This window comes from Solea solea, chromosome 6 (assembly GCF_958295425.1).
Source record: "Solea solea chromosome 6, fSolSol10.1, whole genome shotgun sequence".
NCBI lineage: Eukaryota > Metazoa > Chordata > Actinopteri > Pleuronectiformes > Soleidae > Solea > Solea solea.
Genome location: NC_081139.1, coordinates 19,089,239 through 19,109,142, shown reverse-complemented (window position 1 = coordinate 19,109,142; position 19,904 = coordinate 19,089,239). Strand labels below are relative to the sequence as shown.

The 19,904-nt window shown below is 40.7% G+C and overlaps 1 protein-coding gene across 4 annotated transcripts in view; it reads right to left on the bottom strand.

The window, feature by feature from the left end:
* LOC131460960 (tensin-2-like) overlaps positions 1-17,223 on the bottom strand; it is a 35,810-nt gene extending 18,587 nt beyond the window's left edge. For 3 of the 4 annotated variants that reach the window (XM_058631898.1, XM_058631900.1, XM_058631899.1), the window contains exons 1-3: positions 16,600-17,223; positions 9,351-9,456; positions 9,240-9,277 (exon numbers count right to left, since the gene is read on the bottom strand). In XM_058631898.1, the coding sequence (XP_058487881.1) occupies positions 9,240-9,277; positions 9,351-9,456; positions 16,600-16,722 (267 nt within the window). In that variant the 5' untranslated portion in view covers positions 16,723-17,223. Of the gene's footprint in view, positions 1-5,241; positions 5,292-9,239; positions 9,278-9,350; positions 9,457-16,599 lie in introns of those variants that run through there. The other variant, XM_058631901.1, reaches the window with a different exon arrangement.
* Between the last annotated feature and the right edge of the window lie 2,681 nt (positions 17,224-19,904).

The window sequence follows — 19,904 nt, the reverse complement described above, 5'->3', positions numbered from 1 at the left end:
GGAATTGAGTACAATCAGCCAGGGGTGGAGTCGAACTTGCGACCGTGATGTCTTTCGCACACAGGGTACTGGTCTAATATTTGTTACACAGTTGGAGAATTATGTATTTGAAATAACTTAGCACAACTGTGTTGTTAACAGCTTCATAGTTCATAAACGGTCTAAAATGACTGTATCGGACTAATATTGGTATCTGTACATACTCAAATTTGTGATATTGGTATCGGACACAAAAAAGTGGTATCGTCCCATCCCTACATAGGACACAAACATACTTGTGCAATGTACCCATGTACAATCACAAATGTGCACGCAAAACAACATCATATTTGAAGCTAGAAGCAGAGCGCAACAATACGCAACATAAAGACAGAGGTGGGGAAACAGCAGAGTCAACAGGATGCAATTTTCAACAGGATGTCAGCACTGGTCAACACTGGTTCAAACTTAACACAAACACACACATGCAGGGTGTATACATGTGCTTTTTGGTAGTTCTGCCAGCCTCAGGGTCTTCATTAATGTGTGTGAAGTGAAGTGAGTGCTGGAGCCACTGTGAACTAAAGCCATCTGGTTCAGTTTGTCTTGTTCATCAGGCAGCGTTTACTGAGGTGCCAGTGACAACACTCAATCCCACCCTCAGGGAGTATACTGACTATTACTGAGGCCCAGTGTCTACAGTGGCTCAATTCTTTTTCTTGTTGATCGAGTGCACTTTTCATTCTGCAGATTGTAACACACAGAAGACTAACCTGTCCCAAGCACATCAGAAAATACAGTTGCCTTCATATAACAAAAAGGATGTCATTCTTTCTCGTAGAAACATGGCAGTGCAAGATGGTGGCCTCTGTATTCAAGGGTTCAACTACGTGCACCAGCCACTTCATTAGGTACACCTGGTCAGCTGCATTTTATTGCAAATATCAAATATAACAGCCAATGACATGAAAGCCACTCACTGTGTTTTGCCATGAACACATGTTCTAGAGTAGACAATCTGCTAAAGTTCAAATCGAGCATCAGAATGGAAGAGGAAAGACAATTTAAGAGACTTTGAATGTGGCATGGTTGTTGGTGTCAGGCTGGTCTGAGCATTTTAAGAAACTGCTGAGATACTGGGATTTTTACCAATAACCATCTCTATGGATTATAGAGAATGGTCAGAAAACGAGAACATATCTGGTATGTTGCAGACAAAAATGCCTTATTGATGCAAGAGGAAAAAGGAGAATGGCCACACAAGTTCAAACTGGTAGAAAAGGCATTTTTAGGGTGCATCTTCCATTAGTTTTCTACATGAGCTCAGGCACAGAAAATAATTTCACTGCCTTGAATTGTCACTGCTTTTTCCAGGCAGAGGAAATCCAACACAGAGTTGTGCTGCATGGAGCAGCTGACGCAGTTCCAAGAAGGCAGAATATAAATGTGAGAGTCTAAGACACAGGCCTTGCTGTGCCACATTGAGGAGGAGTGACTTTCACTCTGACAGTTCCAAGCTGACATCACACTGTGCACAGGGATACGTGAGTAAGCTTTCCCATTCCAAACTGGAAAAGCAAATTAAACATGTCTTATTCCAAGTTCCATACGGTCACAAAAAGACACTAATGCCCAAAATCCACTTAAAGCTAAGTAAGACTTAAAGCTACAGTGAGTAACCTTTTAGTTGTTGATGTTATTATTTTGTCACTGTTTGGTCGACATAAACAGAAATGATGTAACATAATTTGTATGGAAAGTCCTTTATCTGAATACAGGCTCTGTCAAGCAATACTTTCAGACCTGGCTGAAGTAGTGTTTGTGTGTATGCAGCACCATCCCATCAAACTTTTAAATTAAAATTAAATGACACATTCTTTCCACTTCTTTGTGTTTTCAGTTGTACTTCAACCTGTTTGAAGCGGTCTTGCCTTCAAGGTGCAGTGTTGCTTTTGCATCTGTCAGTCTTGTCATAGTATATCACTTTCTGTGTGTAGCACTGGAATGTCACTGGGTGTCATGAGATCTAAACACAGCTATACAGAGAGACACAGAGAGATACGTGTGGAGCTGATAGACTTAATAAGCACTGTGTGAACTTATATGACAATGGTTTAAATGTAGAGGATATTTTGTTTACATTTTAAAGTTACACACTATAATTAAAGGTACAGTGTGTGAAACCTGTTTTATTAAATGTTGCAGCTGAACATCCCTCGCATCACCCTACCATTCCAAGCATGTTGGAGACCTATCTTGCCTTCAGTTAGCATCAAAACTCAAAAGATTTTTAGTTTGTTCATTGTGGGCAAAACATATGCTTCCAATATAAATATAAAAGGTTCATTCTGGGAGAGAGAAAAAACAACAATTCATATCACTGGGTCATTGCACACTAAATATTAATTATAATCATTTTATCTTCCATTTCTGCCAAATGAAAATCATTTCAACCAACTTTTACACACTGGACCATTTAGATAGACATCATTTTTTGGCATGTGCTTAAAGTTTTACCCAAATCAACAGAGGGCAAATGTAGGTGGGGTTATTACTGAGGAGGACATACATGAAAGGGTGAAGTCCCCTCTCCTCTTACTGTCTCATTATCGCTCTATCATTTTCGCTCATTATCGCTCAAACTCTCTTCCTTTCCCCCTCATCTTTGATCCCTCATTTCACTATTTCCTACCCCCTACTGCCTGTCACTCCCCCTTTCTTCCTCCTCTCCTGCCACCTCACACCCTCCCCCTCTCTACTGTCAGTGCCTGGGGAGACAGGATAACCATAATCATCCCTACCATGAGAAACAAGAATTTGCTTCCCCCCTGAATAAACAACATCAAATGACAAACAACACCTTGTATAAGCAGAGCTTGTAACCAGGACGAGTCACTGTGTAACTGGTCTGGAGAAGCGGGGGAATGAGGGGAAGCATGGACAAGGCCTCAAAGCAACAGATCAATTGTCTAGGGAGTAGAACTATAGACAGAGCTCTGAAAAAAAGCCAGGAAGAGGAAGGAGGAGAGGCAAAGAGAGGGAAAGTGAGAGTTGCTGGATGGGAGAGGGAGAAAGAGAGAGATGTCAACAGCTGAACATGCCTCCTGACCACTGACATAGAGCAGAGAGATTTCACTGAGCTATTTTGATAAAGCTCCTTATTTTAGACTAAATGACTCTTAGAACACTCAAGAGCTCTTTCTGTATATTTGTCATCCGTCAGTCATCTCACAAATCCACTTGGCTTCCCCGCAGCAACACCATTCAACATTATCAGCATCACTGCAGCATGACGACAGAGAAGTAGCATGCATTTATAGTCATTCTTAATTGAACAAACAAGCTGTGTTTGTGCGTGTGCGCACCGTTCTTGGAATATTTCATAATTATGAAGTACAATAAAGCAATAAAATTCAATTAACTATGATAGTTATCTGCACACAGTATCATACCAGTGATGGTTATAAATGGCAACAACAACGTGACAGCAATAACTCTCTATGTACCTTAATCATGTTACACAGATACTCATCTGGCAGGATTTTCCATCCTTATCTACTTCAAACACAACCCGGAGTAATTTTTTTTTAAAGATCCCATTCTCCATCGAATTTGTTGTTTCTACCATCCTATTGATCTGTAATGGTGAGCCACACAGGACAACATGTCCACTCAGTTCCCCATGGAGAGAAACAAAAGGTCGAAAACATGACTTGCTTAAAAACACCTGATGGAAGCGAAGCCACAGATCTACACCACATCTGGTCAACATGTGACATTGCTGGATTTGTACAAAGAGAAGAGGCTTGCATGAATGTTTATCCATTCCAGCCCCACTGGCACTGATAGCAACATGACTGTTACTACTATACTACTCCTTATAGGGTTCCAGTCACTATATCAATTCATAAGTCAGCACCAAACATTAGCAGAACAGCTGGCGTGTATGAGCAGACACCAGTGACCATCTGTTTTTCACTATACAACATTAGCATCCATCACATGACGCCATAGGAAAGAGTCTCTGTCAGGTGCCCCTTTGTTCAGAGATGACAACATACATGTATACACAAAGGCATCTTTACACAGCGCTGACAGAGATTAATACAATATTCTAATCTCTAATCTCACTTATTTATGCATATACAGCTTTGGGCAACCTGCATATTTAGTGAAAGTAGTGGATGAAGTGAAATTATGTACCTGATTCAGGAAGCTCAAGTGTTCAAAACAAATCTGAAGATCAGGTTAAAAATCTAGATAGAAATGCCACCACCAATGACAGCATTGCATTCAAATGCAAATTCAAATGCACAGTATGTAATTTGTGCTGCAAGGGGTCTCTCAGTCAAAACAATAACAGATGTTTGATGATGTTGGGAAGCAGCATGGGATCGTGGGAATTGTTGTCTTGTTTGGTTCGGCTTTTTGGGAACACACATCAAAACGGCAATAAGTAATTGTGATCCAAAAAAAACTAATTGGCTTAATAGCAGCAGAGAATATGTCCTTCAATTATTCTTATATTTCATGCAGGGTTTGACCCAAAGGTCATAGCAGAGACTGTAAAGCTGAATTAAAAGGCAACTAGAATGAAGCAGTCCATCCATATTTTGAACAGAAAAACTATATTTAAAGGGTGATGAAAATGTTTTGGCTCATGTAAGAAAAATACTTAACTACTTAACAAAATATATAACATTAGTCATACAGAATGATTATACATTATATTTTAAACTAAATGTTATATATTGATTTGCAATATTTATTGTGCCCAAGAAGTTTTCTGCTTTACCTACCCAGGGACAAAAGATGCAAATTAGCTCCATCCCTACTCTGGTCTCTATAAATATACAAAAATGTAATTAAATAGAGCTAGATTGACTGCTAACCTGCAAATATAGTAAGACCTAGCTCATAAATAAGTAAATCTTATGAATTCACTCTCCAATTTTAAAAATTTAAATCTCTGAGGTTTGTTTTGTAGGTCACAAGTAGAGTCTCTGCACTTGCCTCAATCACACTAAATTAAATCCTGAGTCTTGGCAAATCAAGAGCTCCCCAGCTGCAGCTTTAATGAGCTAACGTGCACAATCACATGCTGCATTAACAGAGCAAACACTGTGGACATCGCTTATGGACATCAGATTGCAAGTTGGTAGAAAATGAATACAAATAAACATGACGAGTCAGAACTCAAGTGCTGAGTATGAAGTGAAGCAATATTTCATGAGTAAAAAACAGAGCAGAGTGTGTATTTACCTCTCAACAAGCAGCTTCAGTCCTTCCCTCTGCTTTTAGCAGTCCTGTCTAAGAGTGTGATACACCAGTTCTCTCTCTCTCTCTCTCTCCCTCCCTTTTACCAACTCTATCCTTGCTCTCGTCACCAACTCACTTCACCTCCCTCCTTCTTGCAAAATGACACACACTCACATGCTCAGTGCCAGGCAGCAGCACATGCAACATAACTTTCGCCCCTCTCTCCCTCTGCCTGTGTCATACACACAGGGACGCTTTAGACCATGTCAACTGTGCATGTGCTTTGCCTTGCATGTGCACTAATAACACAAACATCAATACTGCATGCAGGCAGCAGACACCGAGCAGCGCTGCTGCTGATGTCCTGTGACCTTTTCAGTGGCCCGGGGCTCAGAGAGAGGTAACAGCAGGCAGAGCAAAAGTGGCAACAGGACAAAGAGGCAGAGTTAGATGGTGATGGTGTTAACATGAGAGATGATGCGTTAGTGGTGTCGATGTATGATGATGGTATATTACACACACACAGAGAAGTAGGAAAGCTTTTAAGAGGCTATGTGTAATAATATCTAAGATATAGTCACAAAATAACAGGGGTAAAATTGAAATACTGGCTTCACTGATAACAGTGTTTTGAAAACAGTTTTCATGTGTGGGCTGCAAACTCTATTTATGTTTTGTTTGTTAGTGTTTTGGCCTATTTCAACTCCCACCCAATAACTAATAAGCAGCACATATCACTACGAAAACATCAAAAACAACAATACCCCTGTTGAAGACATATGCGATGTTGGTGAACATTTAACATATAACATGTTTTTACAGTCTGTTATTGTTGTCCTCTTATCATGTGATAATTCTCCACCTGTTGTTGACACATACAAATGAACCAAATAGGTTCAATGTTTATAAAATAAAATCAGATTGTGGGGTAGTTGTGTATGAGTGTGAATACAGTATAATACCGGGTATAAGTTTTCTGAAACATAGGCAAACAAGGTTCTCTAATGTTTGTGTTAGACTTGCAGTTACCATTTCAAGCACTAAATGTGGCTGTTGTACAACTTTTTTCTCTTTAACTGTTTCTACAAAGCATCAAAACAAAAAAAAAGAAATCTAACAGATGTGAAGGTAATCCGAGTATAGCGGCCGATTGATATTAAATAATTTCAAGGAACAAGCCGCTGTAGGCTAAACACGGGAGTTTAGTGATGACGCACATATGAACACATGTGGTAGAGCCACACTCTGTGTTCACTCTTTTATTAAACATGCTGAAAGTTAAACCCCACACCATTCTCATTACACTCGTAGTGCAGCAGCAGTCATTTATTGCTACGTACTCCCTGTAGTGACACACCAATCACCCATGATGGTGTGTCACAAAAGATGCAAAGATAGAGGAAATAAATCCAAAAGCAAGCAATATGTTGACATTTGAGAATGACACAGGAGAGACAGGACAGAGATAGCATGACATGAAACCTCGCAGCCTTGGCCCCTTTATTTATGAATACCCCTAATGGACAGATTACACACACACACAAACACACAGTCTGCCTTCACAGCTGCTGCTCCTCACTTATTTGTGTCCTCTCACCGATCTCTCTCTGGAAGGCATCTACGGCACTCTTGTTATTTTCTATATTTACCCGCTCAGACTTCTTCCTGTCCAGAACGATCATAGTCCTGTGTGATGATGATAATGATGATTAACCCCCTCCCCCATGTAAGGCGCCTGATTCTGCTGCAGCCATCAAGAGTTGTTTTGGGTTATCGCTGTGGCAACCAGGGGGACGAGTATGACAAAAATAATAATCCACTGTTTAATGTGTGCTGCTCGGGCGTAACAGCTGGCGGTTCAATCACACACCATTAGAGTATGTGAGTATGATTGTGCACACACAATAAATTTAGGACCCATCCTTGTATCCTCTATTAGAAGGTAGGATGGCTGTCACTTACAACAACACTGCCTTCTATTCAAAATAAACTGCCGGTTTGCTTGAACATCACTCATCAATCTCAGCAACAATGGACACGACTCACTCTCAAGAACATTTTGCCCTCTTTTATCATAGAATGCGTAAATTTTATGGCAGATATGTTGATGTTTTAGCACTCTCATTAATATTTTGTGAATATTTTATATTGCGATATCTTATATCTCCTGTATTAGCATGGACCCTCTTGCAACTAACAATTATTTTCATAATCGATTAATCTGTTAATTTACAATCGTATTCGTTTGATCCGTTAAGTGTCAGAAAATGTTGAAAATGTTGATTGGAGTTTCCCGAATGTCGAGATAATGATGTCCTTAGATGTCTTGTTTTGTCCACAAACCAAAATGTTCCTGTTTTAATGATTTCTTTGTCAAATGGAGCAATGGAACATAAAATATTCACATTTAGGAAGCTGACAAATCAGAACACTTGTTATAATTATTAAAACCAAATAATTGATTATTGAAATAGCTGACAATTAATTTAGTTATAGATTTATAATATATGGTATTTTTATGTAAAAATGTAAACTTTGCACTTCTTTAAATTCATTTGCACCACTTTTATATTTTCATATTTTATCATATAGCTTAAACTCACATATATTGTGTTTGCCGTGCACCTGCTGGTTTTCCCTGGTTAAATCAAGATTATGTGGACTTGAGCTGAGCTGAGAGCTGAGTAATAAAGGTAATAGAGTCCTCTGCCAGACAGAGAGCAAATGAGAGAGTGTTACAGCAAGGTCATGAGCTCAGTCAGTGCTGTGTGATGTGGAGCTACAGTGAGCTGGGTCACATGAGAGCAGAGGCAGCAACTGCCAGTTGTTTGACATAAGCTGGGGACAGATAGTGTTCGAGAAAACACTTCTGGTACAAAATATCACAGATATTACAAAACACAGTCACTTGGCATTGTAGTCTATATTCTCCTGGGCAACTTGATGTGGACAAAATAGCTTTGCAGAGGATTATGCATGACCTGATAACCAGTTTTCAAGTATACCACAGTATTAAAAAGTCAAGGTATTAAAAATGTATCTGTCATACAGCGCCTCTTTTTAATGACTCGTCAAAATAGAGTGCAGAAATCTGAGGTTGTGTGGCATTGAGTAACATGACCCCTCCCCTTTCAGGTCGGTGTATGGTGGTCAAAGGAGGTGGATTTCATTTCATTTCAGAACTGTAATAGCAGTATTGCGATACTGTGATATTTTATATATTTTAGGTTTTAACAATGCCAGAGTCCCATATCACACCATGCCTGTCAGACTAGATTGAAATGATACAACAGTACCTCAGAAACCACTCACTGAACCCTCAACTCATTTAACCATGAAGCAGAAAACTGGGTGGGTGCCACTCCTGCCACTTTATTAGTTGTCTGTGTACCTATTAAAGTGGCCTGTGAGTCCAAATGAACTTTCACTTCCATATTCAGTTTCATTCAAATCAAACTGGAAAGTACCAGTAGTTGATAAAAATCATTATAAAACAGTATAATTAAATACAAATATAAATAATTAAACACACCTACAGTGAAATGAAAAGTCTGACACCCAGACAAAAGATTTGGAATGGCTGTTCATTTCACAAGCAGGTAGTGCATAAGAACCCCCTGATATGTCTCCTAAAAAACAATTTCTGAAAAAAATTCCTCAAAAGACCTAAATCTATGAAAATGTCTTCAGCAAGATGAACACAATTCATGAAATCTCCTTTCCTTGTTTGCAAATAATGGGGTTAATGTAAAATAAATGACACACGCAGAATCTACCTGTGTGCGCGACGACTGTCAACAATTCCTGCTATGTCATGTTACCACATGACTGAATTACTCATTGTAACCTGGTAGCTGTTCAGGAGGGAGGCCTTCTTTACGCAGACATCTAGGTCAGTGCACATGGCTTACTCCACATCACATTAACCTCACACTACCCAATGACCTGTGTCACAGGTGCACAGTTTGCTCAGTACAGAGGGATAAGTCATGTCGTCTTACCTTGGCTTCACAGGACTTGTGAACTGCAGCCTTGCATTCTGCAAACAGAAGGGAGAGTTTATTGTATCAGCGCTCTCCAGTTGTGTCTCAGGCTCTGTCCCGTGAACTCACCCTTGCAAAAAGCCCCGGGGTTGATGATGTTGTGCTTGCACACTTCACATATCCGTCTCTTCTTGAAGCTCTTCTCCATGAAGGTGTGGCTCCCAGCTTTGGCGAGCTGCAGACACACACAAGAGTAAAATCTGATCACATGCTGTGTGTCTCCTCTACATTGTGCAGATGATCACACCCCCTGCGGTGCTCCCTCACATCTCCTTTCCCACCCCATTCACTCACTCACTGCTCCCTGCCCACTTCTTGGCATTTTCAAACCAGACATTAGTTACAATTTTGGCAGGATTTTTGGATGAAGAAGGTGGGGTTGCTCCAGGATACTCATACTACATACAGTATATTATAGTATAGCATATATTTTCTTTCACCACTGTAAGGTAATACCAGACTGGCAGGTGTGTAAAGAAGTGAATAACTGTTTCACCTAAACTCCTCAGTATAATGTATAAACTGTGCTTACAGTCTATGTGTGCACACAGTCATACTTTCCCAGTGAGAGTTTACTTCCTAAAGGCAAATAAATGTAATACTATGAGTCATAATCCATGGATTTTTCTTTTTATAAACAAATGCTCAACAGTTGTGGTAGTACCCACCCAGAGTAACAGCTTCTGAGAGGCACCTTCAACCATTCAATCTTTCCTTAGACAGAGAGGGTGTGTGTAGTTCTTCCCTCTTTAGGACCTTTTTCTGGCCTACACACTGACCTTGTCAGGACCAGTAGTTGTCATGGAGACAATGAGGCAAAATCTGATTTCTGAGGAAATGGTTAAGTTTAGGGCTAAGATTTGAATTGTGGCTGGGGTTACGGTTAGCGTTAAGTAATAACTTGTTATGGTTAAGGGTAGGAATAACAGTTTAGGCTGTACAATCAACGAGAGCCTTAAAAGGAGAGCTATGTGTGTCAGTGGGAAAGATGGAGGGCCACTAACAACATACCTGCCCACCTTTTCCTGTTTTCTTTTCCTGTCTTGATGCATTTTCTGGCCTTAAAAAAACATTCTTCAGCACTGGCACTTTTTCTTTTTTTTCTTTTTCCATTCCCTGGATTTTCCCTAAACAGAAGCAGCATTGAATTTTACTCTGGAAGGTGACCGCACATGTACACCAGCTCTGATATACCTTCACAAACGCTTTGCCCATCATCTCGAATCGTGAGTGCAGAGGCAAACACGCACATGTATTATAAAACAGCAGTGCCTCTGTGGCGTGTGTGCAGCTTACATTCTTCATGAATAGAAATGTATAACTCATGTTTTATGTGACTTTACCTTGAGCTTTGTTCAGTTACATATTGTGCAGATCCCTGGATTCACTCCCCAAAACTCACCAAAATAATCTTTCCATTACACTAATATCTCTATTCATGTTTTAATGCATTTGAAAAGAAACAATTACATTAAAATAAATAAATAAATCAAATCAATCACAACTCATAACACTCATACGTCCATGTTGTAAATATTCACTTTGTATACCTCACTTAACTTCCTTGTGTTTTTTTACGCACGTTGACTAATGGGATTATCGTATCTTTTATTATTTAACAGATTTTTTGAAATACATTTTTTTGCGTAAAGATAAATCAGCAATACTCGTGCAGTTAAAATGAAGCTACACATACCACAAAGACTAGCATAGCACGCCATTAAGCAACAAAGTCTATGACGTCACGTTTGCCATTCATGTGTTTGTCATTATAGATAGCGACAACTCAGTTATGGATATAAATGAAGGTATCTCTTATTCCAGTTGCAGATATCTACAACGTCATTCTGAGTAGTCATAATTCTGAGAACACGGAGAAACCGCACGCACACACGGGGAGAATATGCAAACCTCGTGCAGAAAGACCCTTGCTCCGACCGGGTCTCGAACCCGGGTCTTCTTGCAGCAACAGTGCTAACCACTACTCTCATGAATCAATAAAAGTACATTAGATATATACAAATGACACTGAAAAACCCTCAGTAATACTTACAGAAATGCTGGGAGTCATTATCCTTAGATTTTACGGCAGGAAAAACACTTTGAACATGCTGGTTTAATCTGAATAAAAAGCATCACTACAAGTTTTTCACCTACGTCACTCTGTTGTGTGCGTCGCTAATTAATCACCGGTAGGGTTCCGGGTACAGGTAACCCGGAACTTTTGACAGAATGCTTTTGTCAAAGGTTTTTCAATGTTTTCACAATAAATAATAGAAATAATAGCATGTTTACTCAGCTACAACCACACTGACTCAATTCACCAGAGTTTTTGGCAAAAAAGTCCACTGTACGATGTCTTTTGGGAATTATTTTCCCAGTCTGTACTAATTCAACTAAAGTTGGAAATATCTGAATATTTGGCTGCCAAAAGCTCATCTGTAACTTTCAATGTGCCATCAGTGGTGTGCACAGATTTATAAGGGCAGGGGCGAAAAATAAATGGGCACCTAATGAGCAGGCACCACTAGTACGTAATTTCCCACATTCTCACACAACTGTGTAAACTATACAGGGACATCCTTTACAACACAGCATCACTTTCTATTATCAAGATGGGCATTTTCTATACAGTACTGACTATAATTTACACAGTTTGGGGCATTTTAACGGCACCCTTTTTGATTTGAAGGGCACCGATAGGAAACAAAGTTGCAGGGGCATCTTTGCACTGCATCACTTTTCTCCACGCAGAGTACAAGTGTCCAGAAGTCACACGTTGTGTTAAAATAGTTGTAATCATTGCTGCATCAAATTAAAAACATCAAATAAAATCAGGTTGAAAAGCTTTGTTTATTTTTGGTCACTGAGTGAAACAGATTGAACACATTATCATTATGTTGTAGGTATTGATCTTAAAATCAAAGCAGCAGAGAACACGTCAGCTAAGTATTGACATGGTGTCTGGCGTTATGATGAATGGCTACTGCCGTAAACTCTGCCATCCACTCTGAGCAGACAGAATCAGACAAAAAAGGGGCACATAAGGAAAGAGGTTATTCGTCACAACATTTCTCCATTTAAATTTTAAATGTTATTACATAACTCATGAAACTCGTGGGTGTGGAATTGATGGACTTATGTAATGACCTACAATGGTGGTGACCCTTTATTAACCTGACTTGAATTCACCGGCAGGATTAAAAAAACAAAACAAAAAAAAAACAGTTATTAGTGAATTAAGCTAGAGAAAACAATTATTCTTTCTGTAGTTAATCAGAACAATATATATAAAAAAGGGAAATAAGTGAAATGAACGTGGTTCTAGACCAGCAGCTAAAACAGTGTGACTATTATAGTTATTTATTTTCTGCTCAGGATGCCCTTTATCTGCAACCTTAACTTTAACTTTAATCTTGTGTGTGACATTTAAGAAATTTAGCATACGACCCAAAATAAGTGTTAAACTGCTTTAAAATAAAAATTTTGTTTTTATTGGCACAGAATACATACATAGTACATACAGTATATGAGACAATACTACAACAATACTAAACATTCAACATTAGATACATGGTCATTTGGAAAGTGCAGTGGCTTCTCTTAACTTAAAAATACACTACGAGAAAATATCCTAAAAATAAAATGCCATATCTAAATATTTCATCAGTTTCCTTTCAGAAACCTCAGTGAAAATCACTTTTTTAAATTGTGTCACTTAAATTTCTCTGAAAAGCAGGATGAGTCAAGGGCGCCTCGTAGTGGTCAAATTGTGTCAGTGCAGCTCAGCAGATTAAAACCACTGGCTGGCAGCAAAAGATTCAAATGATTTGTTACTTTAATGCTTCTTATGAAGAGTTTGCATGTGTATAAATATGTGTCTTACATTTAGTTAGCAGATTTTGTTGCAGTCATCTGTCAGATAAAGGCATTATACTTAATGGCCACTTTATTAGGTACACCTGTTCAGCTGTTTTAGAAGAAAATAAGCTGATGCAAGCGGTCAGAGGAGAGTGACCGGACCGGTATGCAGAACATCATCTCATGACCAGCCCACATCCTGTGTCTGTCACTTTATTAGTTGTCGTGTCCTGTGTACCTAATAAAACGGCCTGTGAGTGGACACAGATGAAATGACTCATGTGTCTCTCAATGTGGGAACATCACCCAATTGTGATACACACCCAGTTATTTCCCCGCCATTTGTCACAGATCAATGAATACTGGAAGAGCAAAAGGAAATAGTGAAAGTTGAAGATTAATTTGATTGTTAAGGCGGAAAAAAAAGTTGAATTTGGATCAGAAGGCAGCTGCTCATGATATTGTGCTCACTAACTTTCCTGGATGTTCAGTACCAGCAGAGAGGAAATGTGGACGCTCAGTCTCCAGAGGCACTCGTGACTATCAGCAGAGTTCCAGTATTGAATTGCAGTATTGAGGAACCCCACCCCTCTCAGATCTTTGCAGCCAAAGTCTGTGTCATTCTCCAAGCATGTATGACCACAGCAGAGAGCCTCAAGCTCTTCACTTCTCTGGGTGAAAATGTCTCGTTGATGCCAGGGGTCAGAGGAGAATGACCACACTGGTTTGAAAGAATAAACAGGCAACAGTAACTCGCAACAGTGGGTGATATAAGCATTTGCAGATGCAAAGAAAATCGTATTGCGTTTATTTTGACAGATTTTGAACAGATCTGATCTGATGAGCAAGATTTCTTCTGATTCTTCTGATTTGGATATTGCACCTGGTTGTGTTGCGATTTAGATTTTTTTTGGAGGTATTTTCTTATAACATGTGTGTTTCTGTCCAGTTGACTGCTTGACTTGGTTATGAAATGGCCGCTGTCTGTGTTGACTGAGCAACACGCTACCACATGGCCGGCTCCTGGATTACTTGTTTCCGTATTTTCTCTTCTATAAATTGACCTGGGGGCCACCGAGTATGAACAACCTTTTGAGAAAAAGTACTAGACTAGATAAGATAACAATATTTATGATGACATATGGAACGATAAATAGCCCACAATAAAACTCATTATAACTCATAACTCATTATAACTTGATATTAAGTAACGGTGAGTGATACTAAACACACTAAAAAAGTTTTGTCCTGCAACGTGGGACCTTCCTCCCTCATCACATCCTGTGAGCCAGGTTTAACTGATTTATATATTTGAAAGTCAGTCAGTCAGTCATCATCTACCGCTTTATCCTCCACCAGAGGGTCGCGGGGGGTGCTGTGCCAATATCAGCTACATCGGGCGATAGGCGGGGTACACCCTGGACAGTTCGCCAGTCCATCGCAGGGCCACATACAGAGACAGACAAACAACCATTCACTCTCACACTCACTCCTATGGTCAATTTAGAGTGTCCAATTTACCTATCCCCACATTGCATGTTTTTGGACTGTGGGAGGAAGCCGGAGAACCCGGAGAGAACCCACGCACACACGGGGAGAACATGCAAACTCCATACAGAAAGGCCCTTGTTCCAACCGGGGCTCGAACCTGGGTCTTCTCGCTGCAAGGCGAGAGTGCTAACCACTACACCACCGTGTGGCCCTATATTTGAAAGTGTGTAACAAAAAAAAATTACACCAATATTACAATAAGAGTGCGATTACAGCGGTGATTCATCACGTTCACAACCATTTTCTTAATCATGAAATGTAAATGGACAGTGACACAGTCTGTGTGAGTGAGTGCTTTTTTCAGTGACACCCCACAACTGATTACATGCTGGAGAGCAGGAGGAGCAACCTCGAGTTTTGGTGGCATGCACACGCACACACACGCGCACACACACACACACACACACACATGATCAAGGGACGGGAGCAGGTGGCGAGCCAGTGGTATGCTCAAGTTCTGGCAGGGTATTTTTAACCTGCTTGAGTAGAGACAGTCACCTCTAACAGCCATGAAATACTGAAAATAGGTGCGGGAACAAGAGTGTGTGTGTATGGGGGGGGGGGGGGTTAATAGAATAAAAACAACCTAAAGAATTACTCCTGGACAGCTCACATGTATGACACATTTTGTTCCTCTCCACTGCAGAGTCCACCCTTTCAGCTGGGACTATATTATCATAATTTGGCACACACACACACGCACACACACACACACTTACTCTCTCTCTCTAACGCACACACATCATTGATTTCCATTCATAAAACAAAGCATTATTTCTAACCTTAACCATAACCACCTTAACCAGCTCTGCCTCATTAGGACCATGTTTTGGTCTCCATGAGGACTACTGGTCCTGACAAGGTCAGTGATTATACACAGTAGTTACTGTGCATTTCTGAGCAAAACAAGCCCATGTTCAAATAAAGACATCAGTAGACTAAGTGAATTAACCCAATTTGAAACAACTGCTCCTGTTATCAATTCACTTCAGTCAGTCGGTCATGTGAGAGTGTACACATTCTCTTCTTTTATTTTCAACTCTACTGTATGCAAGAGCTCCAGAGGCTTTACATGTGTGACAGTGTGGCTTGCCCCTAAATCCATACGTGTTCCTAAATAGAGGCAGCAGACAGACGGACGGCAGGTCAAAACCGGACAGTAACTTATACCACTTCCTTTTGAACCTTGACTCCCGAGGGACATGATTAACAGCTATCAAGTACACACACACACACACACATGCTTGTGCAGCATTCGTAGTGAGGACACTCATAATGCATTCCGTGGCCCCTTAACCTTACCCTTAACCTAATCCTAAAAACCTAAAATCAAATCTTAACCATCAAAAAAGGGCTTTTAAGGGGAGACCGAATGTGAAGACCAGCCAAAATGTCCTCACTCAATATGGTTTATAAGTCCTCTGATCCACACAAAGATACCAACACACTCCCAACTCCACAACTCCCTGTCTTGCATGTCTGTTGATTCCATCGTTTGACATGTTTCTTGAAAAATAACAGTTAAATATTGAACATGCGTGTGGTGCAGGTGTAAATAGGAGCAAGACATTTATCCTTGGGTATGCGAGCATGTGCGGCATGAGATACTTCTGTTCTATTTAGCCCACAGAAACACACACACACACACACACACACACACACACACTCACAGAAGAGCCAGAACTGCTTTGGACTGCAGTCTTTATTTTAAAGTCAAATTAGACAAACAAACACCCTCAGCCTTTTGGAAGAGCTGCCACGTGACCATACACGTCCAAATATCCAGAATGCTTTTTGGAATGTCCAGGATTTTTTCTGTGCTACCAACGGACTGAGGATATTATGAGCAGCACATTTGGCTCAGTGTGCAGCAGGCATGCGTACCATATCCCATAAGAGTGCTTACCTCAGCAAGGTGCAGGATTTCAGGATGCACCTCCGGTTCCGTCTTTATAAGGATTTCCCCTGTGTCAGTGTCCGGTCCATGTTTCTTCACCTTGCCAGTGCCCGTGCTGTGAATGCACCCCATAATTCCAGCAGACACCTTCTCTCTTCCCGAACTCTTCCTCAACCGCTCCTCTCAGACAAGTGCTTCAGTTGGGGAAGTCCTCTTCCCTTCATGTGATGAAGGGCCTCCTTATTTTTTCAACATCTCCTTCTCCAGCATGTTCCTTCTTCCCAAGTGACTCCTCACACCCCGGCCCTTCTCGCTGACAGCTTGTCCTGTCTTGAAATCCACTCCAGATGACCCCCCCCCCCCCCTCCTTCTTCTCTTCTTCCTCTCCAAAAACCAAGCAGAGACCTTCACCTCTTTCCTTGCCCCCTCCACTCACACTCTCCCGTGTCCCTTAGTCTCTAGCTTTCCTCACTGTGAAAGCATGCAAACACACACACTCACCACCTCCTCCCCTTTTCCACTTGCCAATATCTTCTTCCCTTCACTTCAGCCCCTACAGACCACCACTGTACATACACCACTCACTTCTCCTCACTCACAGACCCTACAGTCTCCCCTACTCTCTCTCTCTCTTACTCCATCAGTCCCCCTCTTGCTGTCTCCCTCCATGGGGGAGAAGGGGGCAGCTGTTTTGGCTTGCTGATGTCAGGCCCTTCCCCTTTTCCTTTGGCTTCATTTCAGCCCCTCTCACTCTCTTCTTCCACACAAGGGAGTGATCAGATAGAGCTTCTTTCACACAAGGAATCCCCACAGACTGTAACTCTGTACACAAGAACATCCTGGAGAGGCTTGAATGCATTGATCCCACTTCTCCCCGTTTCCTCAGCTTGTTGCGTAAAAGTGACGACATTTGACCACATGCTTGGGTATTTATTGGGGGACAGAAGGGGGTGAAAGGAGCAAACAGGCTTTCAGATGAGATCTTGCATTTGTCATACAAACCCAATTCCCAGAAAAGTTTGGACACTGACTTGAAACTTTATTGAACGGACAGAACAAATGTTTTCACCGACTCAAAAGGTGTTGGGACACCGGGTCACATCTCCTTTTCCTTTAATTTCACTTTTTAATTCTATGGGAATTGCAGATGCTCAACAGTGTGAGGTCGTCATTGCCCGATCTTCCTCATTTTCAAAAGGAGACTGATCTGGACTGCAGGCAGGACCAGTCAAGGACACGCACGCTGTGTGCAGAACGAGGCCTGCTGCTGTCGTGTTGAAATAACCGAGACGTCCCTCCAACATTCTCCTGCACATTCAGCAGCGATTTGAACCCTTTATTTATGCCTTTTATGTCCTGAGATTCCTCCCGACTCCCTCAATCTTTTCATGACATAATGAACTGCAGATGGCGAAAGACTTCAATTCTGTGCAAACTCGCATTGAGAAACATTCTATTCTCCCATGAAGTTTGGCACAAAATGGTGAACCACGACCCATGGATTCTCCTCTTATTCCCAATTTCCGTGCCCTCATCTGTTCCTGGTTAACCTGCGGATTATGAAACCGTTTAATGCGTTTGCAAAATCAGTTTTGTCAGTGGAAACACTGAAATTCTATCTGTTAAATTATTCAAGTCATTCAACCAATTACACATTTTCGTTGTTTTTGTTGCATTTAAAGCAAGCGTCACATGCAGTAGAGCAACCTTTCTGGAAATGGGGTTTTTATATGAAATGAACTCCACAGTCATACGTGATAGGACATATAACACCAAACATTAATGTCCCATCTTTACCCTCTTAGTTGTGTGCTCCCCCCCAAATGAAGACAATGATCGGCTCTGTGTTTAAATCTTACAGCCACTGTTGAATTTCTCTCTGAGTAAGGCTACTGTACTGTTTCGTCTCACTGGTTTTTCTGGACAAAATACTGCTTCAAGCTGGAGGGTTTTAGGGCCGTGAGGGGAAAAAAAAAATCTCCCAACAATTAGCCCTTTCTGAAAGCATGTTTTTAGCCCACAGTTGGGCTATACAAAGCAGTCTTTGGTCAAAAACACGAGGCAGAAAACTGTGTGAGTTGTGAGCTAAATTAGGTGACAAACCATCAGGCATTTGGCAAGTGAAGATTCTCTGCAGCTTTCAAAGATGCCTCTTTAGCACAGCTCCGGGGAAAGACATCAGCAGACAAGTGTAGCTATCAAAAACAGACCATAATCAGTGCATGATCATGGTTTATTTCACGGAATGCACTGTGGGAGACACTCACTGTCAGGCTGGGACTTGAAGAAGATGGACCCTCCTGTGTGCTTCAGCTGCTGATTCACATTAAGAGGGGTGGGGAAGGGCCGGGGTAAGATGGATGACACAATAAAACTCCAGGATTCTCCCCCTTTTTGTTTTTTTTTTTTACTGAGAGTTTACAGCTTTGAAGTGATGGAGAAGGAAACTTCTAAATATGAGCTGTCATGTAGAACTAGAGACTATATGTATGATATGAATGCTCTGACTCTGAAGGAATGGGGGTGGCAATGCTGTATGTTTCTACAGCCTTTGGTTCAGATATCATGGCCACTTGTTCCCTGAAGACATTCACGGTTCTCAAGACACGGACTGTGTCCTTCCTACTTCAATAGTCAGAGGTCACATCCTCCTCACAGCAGAGTGTAATCCCTGTAATCATTACTAAGCTTTTATATTACTTTGCTTATATTCAAACCGAGCACAATTACTGTGCTGAAACTTATGTTACACCAAACGAATCAAGAAGTCAGAATTCTTGGGTTGCTCAGCTAAGAACAGGAATCCAAAAATAGATTGTGTGAACTTTTCAGCAAAAGTGAGAATCACCCTAACATTCTTCTGTATTGTACTCATTATGATGAATTAACAACATACATACTGAAAGAAATGTCTTTTCAAAATCCGTAAATCTTCTGGTAGACTGATTGTTTAAGAGTGATGTGTATTGGTTTGCTACCTGTGTCTAAAACCTGGAACAAGTCAGTTATTTGTTCAATATTATTTGTATGTTGTACTCTGGCTTGCTTGTCTGAATCTCTAAATAATGGTGTATTGCAAGCCTGTCTGGGCTGGGTATATTTTCTGTGCACGATACACTAATAAAAAAACAATAACAACTAATTTAAACTAGCAGGGCTGAGTTAATTGAGATGATGGAACTTCTCAAAGGTGCTTCCATGTCAGACATGACGGTAAAATATCTTAATGGGCACCTTACGTAAATCCTGCCAGCACAATTCTATTCTAATTTATTTTTATGGAAGATTGCACTGACATCAAACCTAGACCTCCA